Genomic DNA, 22,443 nt, shown 5'->3' on the forward strand with positions numbered 1-22,443 from the left:
GGAATCATGTAACAGTTTCTCTGCGCAGTATAAGAAAACCTAAATATAAGAGGAAAGTCTTATATTTCTATATCTCTGTAGAGTCATGTGTGTGTGTGTGTGTGTGTCCCCTTGTAGGTATGCAATGACGATAATAGCTATATCTTTATTACCTTTAAGCTACGTTTCCTCTGAAGTAATGCATCAAATTAATGTATTTTTCTGTGATCTCACAAGTATTTTTGAACAAAAAAAGAGTGTTGTAAGTAAAATTGCTGGGAAAATACCAGGAAGATATAATACCAGCTTACTTGTATGGCCATGAATGGCTAAAGTGCTCTGAATGGCAAACCACTAATGCCAATAAAAGCAAAATGCATAGTACTTAAATAGCCAGAATATTCATGCTCGAGATTAATGTTGTAATACATTACACAGAATATTACTACAGTTTGAATTATCTTACATAAAGGAATTGTATACACAATGGCAATGCAGTGTGATAGAATAATCTAAAATGACTTTTGTATGGATAATATTGCATAGAAGTTTGCCCAATTGAAAAAAGGCCAAATGAAAAAAGAGCTAAGATTCCGAAGCATAAATTGTGCTATTTATGTTCGTTAAGTATGGTTTGAAATCCTGTCTTAGGGACATCTTGCCTAACTATATATCTCATGCTGCTCAGTAAATGAGAAGAGTATTGATTGGCATATGCTGCTTAAATCGATCACCTTGACAGCCAGAATTACTGTAATCTGTCAGTATTAATGACTATCTTTCAAGCCTTGATACCTCTCCTTTGCTTGTCTCATCTTGCCTCAGTTCTGTTTGAAGTGCGTTTTCTTGAAACCTCTGGTTTTGTCAGGATAGGTACTTTTGCAGGGTTTTTTATCCCCTGAGTCCAATTTATTGGCTTGATCATGCAATTAGAGTTAAAATGCAACACCAGGGAGCAAAAGTAGGCAGTGTTCTGAGTAACAATTGGACCTCAGAGGTAGTGCAAGCCTGTTCTCAGCCATCATTTATTAGTTACCTGTTGAAAGAATAGGCTTGTTTTGCAATGAATAATTCCAAAGCATCACTTTAAATGCCTTTGATTTTAGCCACTAGAGACAACTGACTGAGCCAACATTTGTGATAGGCTTTTAAACTCTTGCCTTAGTGTTTGTCATATAGACACTTCAAATAACTGCTGGAGGAATACTTGCAGATATGTGTACCAAGCTGCTGCATTTGCTACATTTTCATGTCGTGAACATAATTTCACATAATTTCACTTGCATAATTTCATGCATTTTTAATATAAGGAGAAAGTTGAAGCATGAAGCTTGAAAGCTCTTTTGTAATGTATATTTTCATGTTTATAGTCTGTGAATTTTTTAGCAAAACATAAATATGCTTTTCTTTACCAATAGTTCTGGATTTGCACATGTTCAAGTAAACATACTTTCTTCAGTAACTGACCAGCTTTTAATCCCACAGAACCTGCCTTCTCTACTGCTTCTAATGGGCTGTCAGCAGATATGAATCACAGAATGGTTTGGTTTGGCCTGGACCTTAAAGATCACGTAGTTCCAACCCCCCTGCCATGGGCATGGACACATTCCACTAGACCAGGTTGCTCAAAGTCCCATTCTCTGAGCCCCAACTCTCTGAGTGTGATCATCCAGACAATTCGTGATCCACCAAGTGGTCCATCCATCAAATCCATGTCTCTCAAATTTAGAGACAAGGATGTTGTATCGGATGTTAAATGATTTGCACAAATCCAGGCAGATGACATCAATTGCTCGTCTCATCTACCAGTGCTGTAACACTGGTGTAGAAGGCCACCAAATTTGTGCATGATTTGTCCTTAGGGAAGCCATGTTGGCCATCTCAAATCACCACCTTATTTCCCATGTGTCTTAGTATAGTTTCCAGAAAGATCTGCTCCATAATCTTGGCGGGCACTGACTTGAAACTGCCTGGTCTGAAGCACATGGTAAGGAGGTATAATTTAAGTGCATGGGTTTAATAATGCTGTTATCACAAGGAAGCTATAACATATTTTAATTAGCAGTACAGCTTTATTTATTAGGGACTCTTCCCTAATGAAATACATGAGACTCTCTTGAAAGTGGTATAAACACAAAATACCAAATAAGAAAAAATTGATTTACTCTAGAAACATAATTTTCTACTAATAATTGCACTTACAAAGACCTGAGTGCTCTGTTAATGTTTTAGACAGCTATAGGGGAAACTCAAATATTTTTGTATTATTTGGAAAAATATATTCTAGATTCTTTTACAGTCTTTCATAAATATAATTTACCCATCTGAATGAGAAATATTGGTTCTATTGATTTCTCTATGAAATATGTGTATGCTTATTCCAGTGGCATTCTGTTTTAGAACAGAAGGATGGCAGTGAGCTATCCTAAAAAGCAGTGATGTGCTTTATCAGCCTCCTAGAACTTCTGAGCCTGGATGTGTCTGTACAGATCACTTGAGGGAAGGGAATTTTTCTTTGTTACATTTTTAAGGGAGGAAATTTTTGTATGCTGTAATCGGAAAGTTAGTAGTGCAATCGTTCTTTCATTATCAAATGTGTTTTAAAAGTCTGTAAATCCCTTTTTTAAACAACAATTTGCGGGGAGAAGGCTACAAGTCCTTAAACTGGAATGAAAAAGATAAACTAATCCAATGTTACGCAGAGTTGATTGCCTTGTGTGTAACACAAAGTGACAGGTTTTTTGTTAATACCTACTTAGCCTTATTAATTAATTAAACATTTTGGGTAACAAAAGCCCTTTGTTAAAATGTTAAGACTCTTGCCTCCTTAAGGTGTTAAAATTCATACGGATTTCTTTGATAGCTCCCTGAAGTCTGAATAAAAGCCTTGAAGATTAAATAAATTTTCCTGACATTTTGAAGATGTAAAGAAAGAAATGTTTTTAAACTATTTAAGTCCTGTTTTTATGTTGCAAAAAACAGCAATGTGCGTTGATTTAATCCTTTTCTTGTCATAAATTGACCCTCATAACAGATAAGGGATGTGCAAACAACTTGCAAGATTTGTATGTTAAAACATGAAAAGCCATGTGGATATAAAAATAAGTATATGGCATTGCATATGGTTGATTCTGATACTTAAATTGGTGAAAAATGTGGGAGATTATTTATAACTACCAAAACTGGCAAAACAGTAATGGTTGTGAGATAGGGTGATGTTTTTGGGTGAGTTGAATACGATATTGGCAAACTGTTTCTGCATCATTTTGCATATAGTAATCAAAACAGTTGGGGCATGCTCACCAGTGCCAACAGAGGGATTAGAAGATCATAGGTAGAAAAACAAAACAAAACAAAAGATTAATAGAAACTAGCACATTGGTTGTCTTTGTCCTCCTACAAGTCTGTATTTCAGTTACTGAAAAAAGGTGTTGTATATAATACCTGGTAGTATGTGGAAATATCTAGCTGGAGATGGAATGTACTTCATGTAAAAATACTCACCAGTTTAGCAGGTCAAAATTATGAAAAAAAAAAGGTTATAGTTTATTCTGTATGTGCCACATACTTAGTAGAAAAATGGAATAAGCTAACATAAAGCAAGGATTAAAAGTTAGTGTTACAGTAATTGGAATTACCATATGGCAGTCCGAAGGACATGAGTCTTAATCATAGCCTGGCCAATCAAATTAATCTCAATATACTTTCTAGACACTGAGAAAATAGTTTAATTGCCGATTAACTGCACCTGAATAGATCCATGGGTCACAAATACATCTATCTCCTTCTGAATGCTTCTCCCAAACACAGAAGAATGCATGCTATTAGAAAATCGTTTAATTTCAGCTTGCTAAACCATAGTTAGCATCCATCTGTTCATGCCAGTTGTGGAAAAAGGTCAGTTTTCAGCAAAGCCATGCATTTCACAGAAGGTATGTGAAGTGAAATTTCACAGGGGACATGATGGATCCTGATTCTTAGTGATAAACCTTAGGGGCCAGCAGGGTTGGCATATGGTTCAGCATGATATGAAGGCTTGGGTTCCCTGGCTTCACTTCTTTGGCGTGGAACTGATAAAACCTGGCTCTTAAGTATTGTTTCACTGGACACCAATCACGGGCAGCAGGAACTGCCCACTTAACTCTCTGTGGGAAGGAAGCTCCGGCTGTGTTCACAATAGTACCATTGTAGTGCTTCAGACTGCTCTCAACAGCTTGACAGCATTAGGGAGGAGGGCGAAGGGGCTGCTTTGCTAATTGCTGTTCAAAATATAAAAAGAGGGAAATAACTGAAAATTAATATTTGTTTTTCTTCATTTAAATAGAAGCCTGACTTTAAGTTTTAAAAATCATTTTTAAAATTGATTTTACTGCCCTCCAAAGAGGCTTATAAGTAGATTATCCTCTACTGGTACTGCAGCAACCCAAGGTAAAGAGAAAACATTCTCATCAACTACAAATTTTTAAAAAAGATAGTTGTAAAGTTCATTAAAGTACAGATTGGAATTAATGACAGAATTTCTCATTAGAGAAGTTTCATTTGTTACTGGTAGTGTGAAATGGCAAATGAACACATACCTGTTTGTGCAGTATTTTTACTGGACAGTATTTAATACTAATACAATTTTAATTTGTGTAATTTTGCACTTTGTAATGATTTCTTTATGAAAAGGCATTTACTGTTTTTCTCATCAATTAATATGCTTGTATATGCAGAGGAGATATTTAAAGTAGAAATTTAAATATTTGAATGTATGAAAACAGTGAGCTTAAACATTCATGCTAATACCAGAGAGCAGAGAACTAGTTTTGCTTCTGTATTCTTTACACCTATCTACCTTAATTACCTGAGTTAAAACTGATGTAATGCTGGATGTCAGAGTGAGGATAAATCCCTCTCTCAACATCAGGAGTTAGTTTGTGGGATTGCAATTCCCCTCTGGCCTGTTGTATTCCACATTTGTTGCAGTCATCAGTTCAGCCCACACCTTAACATCTCTCGGTACATTTGGTACCAGAGCTTTAATAAACTGTAGTCCCCCAAGCCGGTGGCCCTGCGCCTCCCCTGCTGCCTCCTGCAAACCTGCAGCTGCCAGGTGAGCACTTCTGTCCGACCGCAGCAGCAGTGCTCCACCACTCCAGAGAGAGCCTGAAGCAGTGGCAGCTGGAATGGGCTTCAAAACAATTAGCACAACATACCTTATAGATTCATTGATTCCCATCTTGGATGCATTAGTATGACAGATCCTCCCTGGAAGTTGGAGTGGGAATTCTGCCTGCATATGGGCTTCAGCACTGTTTTCTTCACTGTTTTGTTTTCATGTTCGTAGCCTGTTACTAAAATGTGGACAAGTGGAGTATTTTTAAATGCTGTCATTATTCTTCTAAGCACCCAGCCAAAGTTATAGTGTTGAGGTATTCGTCTTTCCAGTCCTGCTAGCCATTTGATCTGACTTTTTGACTTCATGCTAAAATGCAGTTCAGGGTTTGTAGAACCAACAATACACTATAAATGGTACCGAAACCGATACTTTCTTCTATATGTTTGTGTTAGTATGCTCCTGCTATATTTCAAACAGATAATTCATTGAATGCCCATTCTTCCTCTTACTACAGAGTAGATTATATTTAAGTCAAGATTAATGGATAGATTCTGATGTTAAAACCCAGTCTCTGAGCCTGTCATTCCCTAGAGGCATATAGTGCATTAGTTTAAGCCAATATGCTGCTTATCATAGATACTCTGACACTGTCTTAAATGACAGTTTACTGTACTTTGTAGCTGCTTACTCTGGTAATAAAATCACTATATTGTGTTCTTGATAATTACAATATTAAATAGAAACTTAATTGGATTACTGCACATTTAGATACAGATAGTTCTTAAGTAATTGTCCACTGTAAAATTTCTGATACTCATTTTTTCTCTCATGCAGTGTGTTCTGTTGGAGTCTAAGCTTAATATGTAGTTCAGTCACCTTAGATGAAAAAGTGCTGAAAAGAGAACTGCAATGGGATTTTTTGGTGCAAAGGAGTATCTTTTATCATATGTTTTCACTTGAACCTTGTTGGTTTTTAAATCCTTCCATAAGATGCTCTCATTTACCAAAGTCCTTAAAATAAAATAACTTCTGGGTTCTACAGAGTTGAAGAATTTGATAAGTAGTATTAATTCACATTTTTTTCCCTTAACTTTCAAATAGCTAGAAGTCTGAGCATAATTTTTGTCATTTTTGCTGCCCAAGCAGATGACCAGAATTAGAATTAATTCAGTATTTATTTTTATATTATTATCTTAAAAAGAACTCAAACTTTTTTACATAATTTGTTTTTATATAGCTTATATTCTAAAGAATATACTGAAATTAAAATCTTTGTGAAGCTCAGTTCACTTGCACTTTAATTCTACATATCTTTATAAGCCTTCTGTAAAGGAGCTTGGTGCAGAGTGGTTACATTTTTCATTTCGTAATTGAGTGTTTTAAGTGGTTAAGCGTAGTCCAAATTTTATCCAATTCCAGCTTGTGTTAATGGTGCTCCACTCACACTGCCTTAGCACCTGTTATGGATTTTGAGTCATCTGGCAGCCCGTGGGACTTAGATAAAGAAGTACCAGGTGTCCTGCCTGTCTCTTAATTGAGACGCAATGTAAACAATATAGACTTGGCAATATGGTTATAGAAATGGATTAAAGCCCAGCTTTGTCGGCACTGATGAATCACAGCTTTTTCTTCCTAGAAGATGTTATAAACCACTGATGAATTTAGTGAGCTGTAAGATCTGGTGGAACAACATAAAAGTAAACAATACATCAAGGATTTTCCTAGAAGGACAGTGTTGCAGAATGTTAAATGTATTGGGTTTTTTAATGAAAATGTAAGCATCAATTAGAGTTTCTTGCATTAATTTAGCAATTTTGAAACTGCCCACACTGTCAAAATGAAGATTCTTACATAAATTCAGATAAAGTCAATGCCTTTCAATATGTAGTGTGTTAGTAAACTAGGTAGAAAACAATACCATTGACTTGGAAACACTCAAAGGCTGCAGCATTATCTAGCCTACACTTGCCTTGTGGGACATTTAACCATGGAGTAGATATAATGTAAATTATCTCCTTTAACTGTAAAAATAGTAATCTTAAATTAAAAAAACTCCTCCAAATGGCAAAAGTGTCTGATAACACTTCAGTTATCACAGATTTATCTCACTGTTTAGTAGTGCAAAAAATTAAAAGTAATTTTCATTATCTTTATTTTTAAAATATTGCAACTATGATTTAGAAACATATTGCAATATCTGAAATTATGGAATTAGTTTGTATAGATATATCTATTACATATTCTGTTATTTCTTTAATGAAGAAGTATACCTCAAAAATTGTCTCCAAAAGCCCTTTGCAGTTACAACTTGAATTGAAAAAGAATGTCATTAAATATGTTAGATAATACATTTTACATTTGCTTAAATTCTACAGTCTTGGTCTGTTAATTGTTTTTCATATACATTCTCATTTTATTAGTGAGATATATACATTAATTGATTGTAACATATACATTGCCTCTTTAAATTACTGATTTTAGATAATTAATAGAGCCCCTTGTGCAGTTTTAGAATGTTTTCACCAAATACAACATATAAGTTTACTTTTGAAATACATCTTTCACTTCTCTGAGGTTTATGTTCTATTTTTATGAGTAAGAAAATATGTTGTTACATTTTATTGCAAAAGAGCAGTCTTAAAAATATGGTTCAGTAGGAAAAAATCACCTCAAAAGACTATAAATTTTAATTCTTTCACCTTTTTAGTAGTGTCAAGCATAGTAATTTTTTTTCATTCTTTCACCTAAATAACTGTCATTAGATAAGAAGGAGCTTAATTCTGCCTTACGAATCATTGCTGTTGTGGTTAAGTCCAGTTTATGTGCTTTTTTCATTTACAGCATAGCTGTGTAAACAGATGTACCTAGCTAAATATTTATTTGCCATTTTCAATTTTGGCAGTATTTAAGAAACACAAAACCCAGATTGACTTTGAGATATAAAGGTAACTTGAGTAAATAGAATATACAGATGGAAGAAGAAAAACCCTCTTTATTTGTATACTGTGCAAACTAGATGTGGAAATTACTGAAATGCAATAAATAGGGAACACCATGATACCACTTCAACAGAGTCACTTTTCAGAATAGAAGAGAACTTTAACTATTCCTCTCAGTGTGTCCAGTTGATACTGATCACCCACCTACATACAAAATGCAGCTACTTGCAGGGCTTCCAGCGCTGGATCAATAGCAGCCCAACTTACATCCTTAACTCTAAGAGCCAACAAAGACTACAAATTGCTGTGACTCAGTATGAGTTCAGCTGGTTTGACAACCACTGCACAATCTCTTCTTTTAGAGTGAGATTTCCCAGAAAAGAATTCCATTTCTGTGATGTGTGGGTTTTGTCCAGTCTTCCTGTAGAAGTCAAATTCTGCTGGGGCTGTTTTTCTTTCAGCTTAAAACCTTGATCCTAACCTATACTTGTTATCTTTATAGGGGAGGCAATCCTCCTTTCACACTTTGATGTCAGGAATTGAAGTTTACCAGGAAAAATGTGCCAAATAAAATCAATTCTTTCATCATTTTAAGTAGCAAATTGTAGCAATTAATTCTGTGGTGTTTGCACACGTTTTCAGGCCAGAAAGCAAAAAACTTAAAATCTCCTACCTACATATGCTGTTTACTGTGCTTCACTGTTTCTTTTTTTACTTTGGTCCCTAATATCCTAGGAGCTTTTTTGTATATTGACAATACTACAGATTTGTGGGGTATTTTCTATAAAGAATGTTGTGTGCTTCTAAATTTGCTGAGGGGGCAAATGTAGTAAACAAGAGAGTTCCTTCGTATGTAGCTTTTCTTAAAATATTGTTAAGTACTTTTATATAAATTGTGTATATGTCCAATTAAAAACGTCTTGCAGGTGTCCATTGCTCCTACAAGAAACTATCTCTGGGTGTATAATTTTTATTTTCCAGATAAGGATGCAGCAGCAGTTGAGTTTCTGCTTATCTTAAATTATTTTTGAAATGCCTGGCTGACAAAGTCATACTCTCCACAATCATATCAATATATATTGACTTCTTAGATGATTTTGCTAACAGTTGGAACTGCCAGTGATGCAGCTGTACATGTATTTCTGAGAGTAGTTTGTAATTTAACCTGAAAAAATCCATCTTGCTATTTAGAAATGCATGTTCTGGCTTTTTTTCTAAGAGGTATTTCAAGGCAATCATTAAAACCTTGTCTTTTTTTCCTAGCTCTGGAGCCAAAGCATCTACATACCGATAAACAGTTATATGATGGTATACTATGCATGTAAACTGCATATATATACAAGAATGCAAGTATGAGGAGGGAAGATTTATGAATAAAACTTTCATGAAAGCGTCTTTACTTCAGCGCTGCTGAAGTTGCTCTTTGTTTCATAAAATAAAATCTCTTCTGAATCACAGGAAAGGCTTGTCTATATAGTCTAATTGTTACAGTACTTTCTTGGGATAGGAGAGTCCTTGGATTCCAGTCTGTGCTCAGGAAGCATTTGTTATCAAATGGTTTTTGGAGCAGGCAGTAGAATTTCTTCTCCAGCCCATTTGGGAATCTAGCACTTTGTTGTTCTGGTAATAGATAGATTACATAGTTGTGAAGTGCTATATCCTTAAATAAAGTCTTGGAAATTTTATTCCATGCTTGAACTATTTTTTCTTTCTTTTTTTCCAGCCTCAGATTAATGTCATTTTAGGATTAGTATTCCATCAATGACTGTAGCAGGAATCATACATCCACTCCTTAACTAAAAAATACCTGATAGATTTATTGTAATGCATTTTAGTCAGCTCTAAAACTGAGAGGCATGAAGAAGAATGAAATGTGTAGTCAGAATGACACAGTAAATGGTAAAAAGTCAATAATCATAGCAAGGGGAGAGTTTGTGGGGATTGTTTGTGGACACTTGCATAGACCTGATGCTAGACATAAGAAGCCACATAGAAGAAGGTACAAAAGTGCCTTTCCAAAAATGTCAAGATTAGTAAAGGTGACTGCATTAAGGAGGTGAGTGGTTTTGGTAAAATTGATGGAATAGGTAGGGACTATAAAGTTCAAGTAAGTAGTCTGCATTTGTGCTAGGGAGTGGCAGACTGATGGCAATATCTGAGAGAATGCACCATCTAAGTAGTATGTCCTGAAAGTGGATTCTGCAGTGCTCTATGTAGATTATTAGCAGGATTAAAAATGCATTTATTTAGGCTAGAGAAAAGAATATGGCAGTAGCTGAGAAGTGAGGTAAGAGCCTGGGTAATTTGTTCAGGTAGATGGCTAGAAAAGGTTTTACTTTAGATTATGTATAAAAAGTCTGCAAGATGTATTTTGGCATAGGAATCTAAAGTTTGGAAGCTCTACAATCAACAGAGATGGAGAGCTATTAGGTGAAGACATGAAATCATGTTTTTCAGAAAGATTAGGCATGAGTAGGTGATCTGACAGCCAGGCTTTCAGTGCTTGTTCCCAAGTGCAGATCAACAGGTCTGATAATGGAAAGTACAGTATTTTCAGAAAATAGATCTTTTCAGATAATTATTAATAAAAATAATTACAGATCTAGAGAATAAGTAAAAGGGATCATAATGCAACTGAAATATTAGCTGGAGTGACTACAACCTGAGTGGCCTATAAAGATATAATTCCTTAATTTTCTGGTACTGATTCTATTTTTCAGAACAGTTTCTTCTGAAAAAAGTATAATGAAGTAATTAGATTTTTTTGTTATGATTTTTGCAGTTAAGCATCTACAAGTTTTTAGCTGACACATTTGGGCAAGTGCCTGTATAATTAATGTAGATCTTACATGTTTTATCTATTCTCTTTTGTTCAGTTAGCACCTTTTTCAGAAGCAAAAAACCTCATAACACTGTTGTTTAAGTGTTTCGTTACTCTCTGTGCCAGTCTTTCTCCATTGGTTTGCCTGTGCATCCTTCCCATTTCATCTTAATTGCTGATGCCAGTGGCAACATCCACTCGAAGTAAGAATACAGCTTGCATTGCCCTATTATTACTAGCCATTGAGTTTGTATGTGCCACTCAATCTGTAATTCCTAATAAGTCTTTCCTAGAGAGCAGTGTTTTAAAGAAATAAATGTCTAGCCTATTACAAGTAATGTAGAAATTAGCTTCCATGGGTTTATGGTCACTCTTGCAGACAGTTGCATTCAAATACAGTGCAAAACTAGGTTATCTCAGCTACAAAAGCATATAGAATTGGAGTTTCAAAATGACTAGGATGTTCTCAAAGTATAAATGAATAGAAGATAAAAGTATCCCAATCTCATCTACGCACTCTCTAATACAGAAAGAGTTCTTCTGAGGAGAACATGTAATTTCTTAGTGCAGAATAGCCCAAGCTTTGGACTTGCCGTTTGTCTCAGATTTTTGTTTTGTTTTTAAGCTGGGTTATGTTTTTAACAAGCTGCAGATGTTTTTGTGGATCTTGAGGATGAGCAACAACCCAGCTAGCTGAATTACTTTTCTCTGGGTGTACTAAGTGTGCATTTGAATTAGACTTCTAGAACTGATAAAAGCATATCCTCTTCACAGTGTAACAAAAACATCATTATCATCCTCAGCACCTATGTCAAGACTTCTGTATTTGGTTAGGAAATAAATACCAAGACTGGAGAATGAGAATGTCCTTGTCATGTTCAAAACAGTAACTTTCCTTCATTTTGCCTTATTTGTGTATAAGCTTTGGATATAATAGGATAAACTAAAAGGTTTCCTTTAGAGACCTCTGAAAGTAGAGCATTTTAAAAGCAGGTAGGTGTCTCTACCCTACTTTTTCATGAAACATTTTACCCATTCAAGCAGACTTTTAAAAACAGCTTGTTTTGATAGCAGCCTGTTCTCCTGTGGGCCTTCAGCCTTTGCTTCCTGGCAGCACCTTTGGTGCGAAAAGAGAGTGATCAATTGGGAGACTATCAGTGCCAGCATGCATAGAGTGATAAGTTAACACACCACTGGGAATTTCTAGGGCCCACCAAGATACTTCACTTCTAATGTGCTAACAAGCTCGTTTTTCTACCTCTTGCCTCTTCAGTTATTTTTTTTTCTCAGAAGAGCTTAGAAGTTGAGTGCATCAGGCATAATGAAAAGCTCTGTAGGAGGGAGAAGCAATAACCCCATTTTTCCCTTTTCAGCCAAATAGAAAATTAGTTTCTGGTAATACACAAAGGCCAGTATTTTTTGTGCAAGGGGCACTGCTGTGAATCAAAGGACTCTATTAACTGCAGAAAATTCAGCAGCTGTGAATCTCCCCCAATGAAAAAAAGTGCTTTTCAACAAGTTGTGAGATATGTAGTATTATTTAGACTTCAGCCATCAGTTTCATCCTCTACCACTTATACATAGGCTCTTAAAAACTGTGCTATATTACTGTCCTCTGTTAAGGCTCAATACTGTGTTTATCCCCCAACCTAAGAATCTTTACAATGGGAGATTTTTATATTTTCTCTTGTCCCAGTGCTTTTATTATACCTTCCCCAAACTGAGACTTCTGCTGTGGTTCAGCTGTCTCTGGGTTCAGAAAGAATTCAGAGCACAGATTTTGAAGGGAAAACTGTTTCCCAATTTCACTGTGTAACCAAGTTATGGTCTAAGGAAATACGATAGAAATAATTTTATTCAATGGAAGTTGTTTCTAGATAATATATTCTTTATATCTTTTTTCATATTTAGATAGACCGTAAAATCTACAGTAAATTTTGTACAGAAAAAGCTGCAAAAAAATTGAGTAGGAAATGTTCTGTAATTGTAGAAGTGTAGTTTTGTAAGTGAATATGAAGATTATTGTTTCCAACTTGATTTTGGCCTTGGGAATTTTATTGCTTGTCATAACTGAAAATAGTATTGTTATTTATTTTAAATGTTAACATTTGGAATTAAAAATGCTTATCACATGTAATACAGTTTTTATGTTTCAATTGCTAAAGAATATGTGCAATGTGAATATTATCTCCATTTCACAAGTGGTGAAATGGAGTCAGAAAGGTAGTTTCCTCACTGTCCCTGATTCCCCCAAAAAGAGCAGCAGACCTGAAATCAGACCCCAGAACTTTAGAGAAACCTATTTTGAGTACATTCCTCCACAGCATGTTGATTTGTTTGGGTTTTTTCTTTAGAAAACAGAACTATATAAGGACAAAATTATCTCACTATCTGCAAATAAAATATGAAAAAAAAAAGTGGGCACAAATGTAAATGTGAGGGGAAATTTCTGATCGTTCTATGTTTCTGTAAGATAACTGGAGAGGGTTTGCCTCATTCGACATACTGAGTCCAACTGGAGGACTCTGAAAGTTGTGTGAGAAAAGGTTAACTGATTTCTCAGTTCAGCAACTATACAACATGAAGTCAGCATGGTAGTTTTTCTTGATAATTGTATGTTGCTGCCTGCTGCTCTACATTTTGACAGCCATTTCCATAGTTGCTTTCATGAACAGCAGAAATATTCTCTCTTTTTCTCGCTCTCTCTGTGCTAACAGCACAATCGGGCCTGCTGGAACAAGAAGCCTGGAGAGGGTTCTTCAAAAACAACAACACTTCAAGATACCAGTCTCTTGTCAGTAATATTAGAGGGAGAGAACCCAGGAAAAAGAAGAAGTACAGTATTTTGCTGTCAGTGCCCTGCCAACACCCTGTTAACCAGTATTTAAGGGTCCTGTGGATTCTTTAAAGATATTCTTGCTTGTTTTAATGACATAATAGACAAGGTGTTTTTCCCAAGACTGAAATTTCACTATATTTGTCTCAAATGTGTTTATGTATAGGGATTATGAAAGCAGTTTATTATGGAAAAGTGCAAAATCATTTATTTTGTTGATGCTAAGGTATGTTTCATGCTGCACCTCCTAAAAATTGAAACATTTTTGTACTTAGTTGTGACCAGAATATAGGCAAATTAGTTACTTAAGAGAGTATTTAAGTTGCTGTTGTTTGGAAATGATTTCAGGAAATTTTGCATCAGTCATGAAAAAAATACAGTTGAACCATAAGGTTTACATTGATTGTGTTTATCTTATGCTTAATATTATGTCAGTGCATCAGACAATATCACAGTCATATAAAGAATTAAAAATAAGTGTGTACAGTCACTGAAATACATGATACGAATTTAACAAAGACAAGAATTCCGAACTACTAGGCACTGATATTTAGCAGTTACAGTATATGATACAAATTAATCCTTAATTCTTGACTAAACCAGTTATGAGGAGAGAGCGCGATACCTGCAAACAATTGTTCAACATCATCTAGAGCCTACAACATTTGAAGATTTTGCTGCTCAGGTTTTCTGTCCAGCACCTTACCACCATTTGCCCTCAGAGACAGGTAAGACATAACAAACAGTTCTTACACAGTCCTACTTGAAATGCAGTATCCTTACTTATAAAGACTAAAAATTCAGACCTTTGCACATCATGAAGAGTTACCATTATTTGGAAAGAACATACATGCTTGAGAATGTGGGCAAAGTTGACTTTAAATCTTTGTTTTCTGGCATCACGAGCCAATTCCTGCCATTCAGATTTGGCAAGATGCATTAGTATAGCTACCAGACCCTCTATTTTTGCAGCTGATTTTATCACAATCCCTCATATAAAGTCTGCATAGAAATGTTGGTACTCTTTCATCTATTCTAGTTCAGGTAGAAACATTTTTAAGTACACCTTCCTCATAAGAAAGTTTTAAGGCTCACTACATGTTTACAATGTAAAGCTTCAAACTGAAAATCTGAGCCTTGCAATTGTTAATTTTGTTCCCAGATTTTTAGTCACAAACTTGATTTTAAGGTAATTTTTACTTTCCAGCAAAGTAACTATTTTATAAGAGGATACTGCATTTTTTGTTACTAATAAGAAAATCGGTAAAAGAAAATGAGTAACTCAAGGCCTTCCTGTTCTGACATTTCTTGAACTCCTTATGATTATTTCATTATTTTATTTCCCCTCTTTTTAGATCATTAAATATCAGTTCTGTTTATCTGAAGGTAAGACAAAGTGTCCAAAAAAACCCTTTGTTCCTCTTACTTTTACTAGAGCACTAAGCTTGTAACCAAATTGTATGCAAACTTTCCTTGTTGCCCTTGTTCACACTAAAAGAATTTCACACTGATTGAGAAATGACCTCTACATCTTCTAAAAGTTTTAGTCTTTTACTAACCTCAGGTCTGCATGAAGCACTAACACTGGTTCTGGGATTAAGGTAACTAATGATAGAGACAGATGTTGAATGAGTAACACTTTATTGTGTTGACCTTTGTTTCTCAGCATGAACAAGTAGTACTGGATGGCAGTGGTGTGTTTTGTACCCTGTACTGTCTTTCATTGATGTTGTAAGACATTCTGCAGTGATAACCTAGGAGAGATGGAGAAAAAGAATGTGTAACACTTGAAATTCCCTATTCAGAAAAACCTTATTTAATGATAATCAAAGTGCTTCCATGGAAAAACTAAATCTAAATGAAATAAATTTTGTAAGAGTAATTTGGCAAGTTATCTGAAAATTTGTTTCTCAATTGCAAAAATATATGCAGAAATTAATTCTAAATTATGCAAGAATTATGATAGACTACAGAAAGAATGACTGAGAGATGTTAAAATGTTGAGGCTCCTTTACTTTGTAGTATAAACTATAGCTAGAAATGAGGTGCAATTTCAAAGTATAATAAGTGGTATAATTATGCTAGTGGAAATAGTTGAGACCAAAGGAAAACAAAATTAAAAGTAAGTAATTTAACTAAAGCAGTATAAAAATTAGTAACATAATATAAAGTATGAAAACATTCGAATAGGAAGAATCTGTAACTAGAAACATAAAACATTAAGAACAATAACCAGGAATACCAGTCCTTGCCACATTTCCTGCCTAATGGACTTAGTGAATATTCAGCACCTGACACTTTGTATGGCTAGTGTATATTCTATATTGTAGTGCACTTGTAGAAGTTCTGCCTATTCATTTTCAGAAATCTTATTCCAAGCCAAGTCGTTCTGCCCTCTTCCTCTAATTCATTCTTTCAGGGTGAAGCAAAGCTGCTTTTCTGTGCTAGTTTGGTGGATCAGAGTACACTGCTCTACAGTGTCAATTCCTGTATTCTTTTTAAATTGGTATTCTCTAGCATGAGCTGAAATGAGATTATGATTTTTTAGAAACTTGATTTTAACTTAACCTTTCTATCGAAGTTAATAATTTTCTGTAGGAATCTCATTAATAGGAGCTTGTGATGTATTTCACATCTGCACATATGTATTCTGTCTACATCCCACAAAACACGATGTCCTATCCTGGGAGCCACATTCTTCTGGACCTTGCATTGTGCAGTGGAACTGACCAAGATATCAGTGTCGGGAGCAGCCAGCAGCTTCCAAGGACAGACATGCAGCACAGTGTGCCCCAGCGTCAGAGTCAAGCAACCTGGCCCCACGTCTGCCTGACTCTGAGCTTTCATTTCAGCCCAGGGAAGCTGGGGATGCTCTAGCTGTCCTGCTTGCAGCCTGATCCCTGTTCCGTCTGGGGCTCCTGGAACTCTCAGCTCCAGGACAGTTTCTGGAGTAGCACCAAACCACCTGCCTCCAAGCTGACTCTAGAGGGCACAAATTCTAAAGCCTGAGGCAGGTATAAAATAAAATTGCAGTCACCTTCCAGAAAGGTTACCCCAGGGCTTGGGCTTAGCCTGCAAACCACTGGTTTCCAGTTCTAGCAGAGACAGAACTGTTGCTGCAGATGACCCAAATTTCTGATAGACCATGATCCTAAGAAAGAGTCCACCAGCAGTGCTGTTAAAAAAACAGATACCCCTAAACTTCCAGGGCCCCTGCAACAGGTGGATTTCTTGATAGAGGTACAGAGCTTTGAACTGTGCCAGGATTACACATAGGAGTGGTGCTGGAGTCCTGCCTGGGAATCCACATGCATTCATCACCCCCAAGATGACTCAGACAAAACCTTGTAGGCTCCCTGCCAGATGTGTCCATGTCATCTTAAAAATTCTAGCCAGCTTCCAAGAATACATCACATTTTTTAAATACTAAATATTTCATATATGTATGGGGCTTCTTTTAATAAAAAATAATTGACCAGAAGAGACTGTGGGGGGGGGGGGAATCCACATTTTAGGTATTATAGACTTAATTCTTTTATTGTATCATGATCTCCAAGATTACAACTGCTGAATATGTTTAATTTTATAAAATATTCTATACATTTTTTCATCCAAGAAAGATCTTAGAAACTATGAGGCTGCTACAGCCCATCACCAGCTGTTACCATTTTGTTATTGTTGTGATCCCATTGCCTTTTTTTTATTTGAACTATGAGAATCAGAGCAAACAGAGAACATGCCATTCAATAACAAACTGTATTTTTTCAGATGGACTTACTATATCAAAGGTTCAGACATCACCAAAAGCTGTTTCCTTTTTTACTGTGACTGCTCTTCAGTACAGTGTGATTGTGGCAGCTGCTGTTTTATCTAGAAGCTTAAGTTTGCCTTGTCAAAATATCTGACAAGTCCACCTTCCCATGTTTAGGAACCTGACTAGTGTAGCAAATGGGTACATTTAAAGAAATTGAGATTTACCTGTACTTAATCACAGAATGCAATTCAGTTGCCTCTGTGGTTTTTACCTTGTGTTGTTTCTGTTAAATTGAGTAACTGCAAATACTCTGCTAAATAGAGTAACTCGTCCTATGCAGATATTGAGTGAACCAGATCTCTGTGACACCAGAATAGGTCGAGGGAACTGTCAATGGTAAGCTCAATTATATTGAAGGGCATATTGACCTCATGATGCTAAGATTCTGATCTTTAAAATGTACTCATGTCTTGGGTTTGTTTTTCTGTCTTCTTTTGTTCCCTTTCTTCCTACTAAGACTAGTACCTCATTACAGTAAACTTTATAAAGAGGCCCCTCTACATTATAGTCATAGTATTTTCCTTGTTACAAAAACATTAGGCTTTTTGGTCCCATCAATCACTCCTGTATTTTCAAGTCTGTGTTCAGAACAATTCTGCTACCCCACTCCCAGACTAAGTGGGGTTGCCACTGTACAGGCAGGGAAGCAGGGGAATGTAGAAGTAATGATGCTTCAGCCTTGCACAATTGAAAATCATGTTCAACAGCTTGGATTTTCTTCTGCTGCTTCCTTGGTGCAGAACATTGAAACTAATAATCTTTTTGGCCCTGTACCACCCATTCACAGATGACAATGATGGTGCTTTTGTCACTGTAGAAGGATCTGAGTAACACTTGGTGGTGGTGGTTTGTGATTGGAAATGAAGCTGAAATACAGAAGTGAGTGCTTTGTGTCTGTCAGGGCTGGAAGAATTTCTCATTATCCCTTCTCTGGTCGAAACTTAGGAAGGGTTTTTTTTTTATTCCAAATCAGAGCAAAACCTCAAAACTTACTGACGTTTTCCAAAGAATTCATATTGGAAATGCTGAAGCTGAAACCTTATGCATTTCTGAGCTATTGTCCTAAAGTCAACCACTTGGGTAAAGGTACACTCAGCACTTTGAGACAGTAAATTCAGTGTGGACTGCTAGAAACCCAAACAGATCAACTTTCTACATTTAATGAAATGGGTCTACTGAAAAAGAGACTATGATTGTTTATTTAAAAACATCCTGTGCGCTCACACACAGAGGGGGACAAAATTAAATTTTAATCTGGATATCTCCTAGCTTTTGAATTTTTTACTTTATTTTCTTGTGACATTCGCCTTGTGTAATTACTTCCATTTTTGTTTTAAAGTATAGGGCAAAATAGAAATTCTATAACACTGATTACAGCCCCATGATACATAAGCAAACTACAACCTCTAGAACCACCGCCTTCTGCAGGCTGAGATAGGACAGTAATTGGTAGGAATGGTAAGCTCTCTTAGCACTGCCTGAATCTCCACTAGTGGAAAGACTGGGAATTTTGCCAGTGGGTTTCACTGTTAATTGACAGAGAGAAATAGGCTTACCTAGCACACATGGTTCCAGATAGGTTCTGAAGAGCATTCTTCCCTGGACTTGGACTTGGCTGCTGTTTTGCCATAAACTTAATCTTTTTTTGCTGTGTTCTTTCTCATGTCTGCCTCTTAGTTCTTTCTTTCTCTTCTACCCAGTTCTGGTCTCCTGGCTCTTTAGACCATCTCTTCTTCACCTTTTTGCCTTGCTTTGCAGCTGCTTTTGCAGTCTTTCTACATCTGCTTCTCACTTCCTTTCCTCATTTCACAAAATTAGTGAGAGACTTAATTGACTTAACTCTAGCAAGGTGCTGCTGAGCATGACAGACAACGTGGCTAGATTTGGACTGAAATTTGTAAGAGTGGTGAAGGACACAACCTGTAGAAAAATGATTGCCCTCTTCCCTAAAGGTCAGGTGGGACATGCTGAAGTATCTTAGAAGACCATCAAAATTTACCGACAGACACAAGTTATATTTTCCTCTGTGGTCATTCTCAGAGACAGCACTCAGGACAGTGTTGTTTCAGACAATGAGATGTGATAAAGCCAGAAGCACTGAGAGTAGTCTTACTATGCAGCACCCTGTCAGGCTTTTCCTTGGTGAATTTTTCACCTTTGAAAGTCAGAACTGATGAGCAGGATGAGTTATGGCAGTGCATATGTTATGATACCTCCAGATTCCTCCATCTCACCTTACTTCTAATATAGTGTGTGTATAGTTAGGATTCCATTTTAGATTTAAATAGTTAATTTCTGAGTCAAATGAACAATATATGATCATTAGAAGATTCTAAAATGGAGTGTGAAAATGTTGCATTTCAACTTTGTTGACCCACCTCCTTGTTCAGATGCAATTGAAATGGCTTTGCATTATGGCCCCAAAATATCATAGTTCATCAAGCTATTTGTCACTTGTCAAACCTAAGAGGAGAAGAATATGGATCACTTCCTGACGTTTTTCAGCCTCTTAAAAATCCAAAGCCATCAATTTTATTTTATGGACCTTTCTGGCTTCACATCATTTGTCCATAAAACCTTCATATATAACCCTATTTTTATACTTTAGATAACTAAATATTTTGCTGTGGTTTAAGAATGGTATTTTCCAATTCAGTGTTCCCACTGAAACCACTCCAAACCACGTGCCGCTTTATCACTCCTCCTTCCCTTGGTGGGCTGGAGAGGAGAACTGAAGGCATGCAAGGCAAAGGCCATGGGGTTGAGATAACAACAATTTACTGGAAACAGCAAGGAGATAAGAAAATGAACAGCAGCAGCAGCAACAACAATACTAATGACAGAAGGTACAAGAGGGAGGCAAACAACTCACATGGGCACACACACATACCCCATTCCTGACAATTCTCAACTATTCCCTCTGACATGCTACACCAGTCTGGAAGCAAGCCCTTCCTCCATCCCTGGAGAATGACACAAAGTTGTATAGAATAACCTCTGTTTCCTAGCCATGTCCCCTTCTGGCTACTGCAAAAATCAACCCTGTCCTGGCCAGAACTAGGACATTTCCCTTATACTATACCATCTACATCATGCCCAGACCCTACATCTTCCACCTGTATAAATATATATTCATGCATACACAAGCATGAGTAACATTTCCATAGTCAATGACCGTCCCATGAGGGTGTCTGTTGAGGTCCTTTAGTCCATGACTGTGGGTTCAATCCATCATAGGTATCTCCCAGGACAGGAGAGCTGGTGTGCTGTCAGGTGGTTGCAAGCTGCACCAGGAGCTCACAATTGGAGCAGTTCATATTCATTGTCCAAGGTAGTTCTGGCATACAGTGGCAGTGTCATTCAGCAGCCACTTTTAGATAATTCAGCATTACAGACTGTTCTAACCCAAAAATCAAACTCCCTGGAGGTACACATTGTATTTCCCTGTCCCACTGCATCACCCACCCAGTGCACCCAGGCCCTTAAGCCAAAACAATCCCATGGGATGGGATCCTATTGATGCCTTTGCTTGAGGCAGGACTAATCCAAACTGTCTTCCCTAACACATTTCTTATATGCTCCACAAGGACTTTATATCCTTCTGCTGTACATGGAGGTTTTGATTGGGCAGGGCCAGCAAGGTAGATCCTGTCTTGTTAACTCACCATGGGGCCTTCACTAAATGCAGAGCCCAGTGTTTGAAGGTCCCACCACCCCTTGCTTTCAATGTGTTTTTTTATCGTTCTATTTTTCCAGAGACTGGTGCAGGATAGGGAATATGATGCACCCACTCAATATCATGCTTTCTGGCCCAGGTGTCTATGAGGCTATTTTTTAAATGAGTCACATTGTCCAACTAAATTTTTTTGGGGGTGCTATGTCACCACATGAGCTGCTTTTCAGGGGTGGTGTTCTGGGCAGTGGCCTGAGGCACAGGGCACATCTCCAGCCATCCAGTGGTTGTTTCCACCATTGTCAGCACATAGCACTTGCCTTGGCAGATTTGTGGGAGTGTGATGTGATTGATCTGCCAGGCCTCCTCACATTTATATTTCGATCATCATCCCCCACACCAAAGAGGCTTTACCCACTTAGCCTGACTGATTGCAGTGCATAGTTCATGGTTATGGATAACCTGGGATATGGTGTCCACCCCTCAATCACAAGCCCATCTGGGTGTTGCATCTCTTCAATGGTGACCTGAGGTATTATGGGCCCAGCGAGTCAGAAATAATTCACCCTTATGTTGCCAGGCCAGATCCACCTGTGACACTTTAATCTTGGTAGCCCAATCCATCTGTCCATTGTTGCGTGGTTCTTCAGTAGCCCAACTCCAACGCCACCATGTAATCAGCTACCAGAAAACAAAAAAGGATATGCTCTCTTCACTGATGGTTCCTAGCATTTTGTAGGGATGCATCAAAAATGGAAGTTGCAGAAGCTATTGAGGGAAAAGGTGGATCAAGTGAGGGTGCAGAGCTGAAAGCCATCCAGCTGGCTTCAGATGTCACTGAACAAGAGGAATGGCCAGCCTTCTACCTCTGCACTGACTCATGGATGGTGGGTCTGTGGGTGTGGCAAGAACGATGTGAAAAGAGCAACTGGCAGTGCAGAAGGAACCATGTAACTGTGGCAAGACATCACTGCCTGGGTAGAGAGGTTGGCTAAAAAAGTATGTCATGTAGATGCACAGACATCTTCTGTAGTGCTCCTCTCTGGAGTTGCCACAGCATTCTCTTTGCAAATATTCTGTCACTTTATTAGGGTCGTGTAGGTGAACTGCCAGACCACCTCAGGACAGATCTCTAAATGACCTCCCTAGAAATCTCTGTCCTGACTCTAAATGTGGTATAGACAGCCCTGAGGAGACATGTCAGACTTAGCAACAAGAATATGCTTTCCATAAGATCCAGCAGGAATTCAAAATTCTCAAAAGCTGTTTTAACAGCTCTG

The 22,443-nt window shown here is 37.1% G+C and overlaps 1 protein-coding gene across 2 annotated transcripts in view; it reads left to right on the forward strand.

The window, feature by feature from the left end:
* RALGAPA1 (Ral GTPase activating protein catalytic subunit alpha 1) overlaps positions 1–22,443 on the forward strand; it is a 131,537-nt gene that overhangs the window by 101,877 nt on the left and 7,217 nt on the right. For both annotated transcript variants that reach the window (XM_085061879.1, XM_085061880.1), the window contains one exon: positions 14,280–14,404. In XM_085061879.1, coding sequence (XP_084918005.1) covers positions 14,280–14,404 — 125 coding nt within the window. The remainder of the gene's footprint in view (positions 1–14,279; positions 14,405–22,443) is intronic.

The sequence above is a fragment of the Lichenostomus cassidix genome, chromosome 5, assembly GCF_008360975.1.
Source record: "Lichenostomus cassidix isolate B80296 chromosome 5, HeHo_3.0, whole genome shotgun sequence".
Classification (NCBI taxonomy): domain Eukaryota; kingdom Metazoa; phylum Chordata; class Aves; order Passeriformes; family Meliphagidae; genus Lichenostomus; species Lichenostomus cassidix.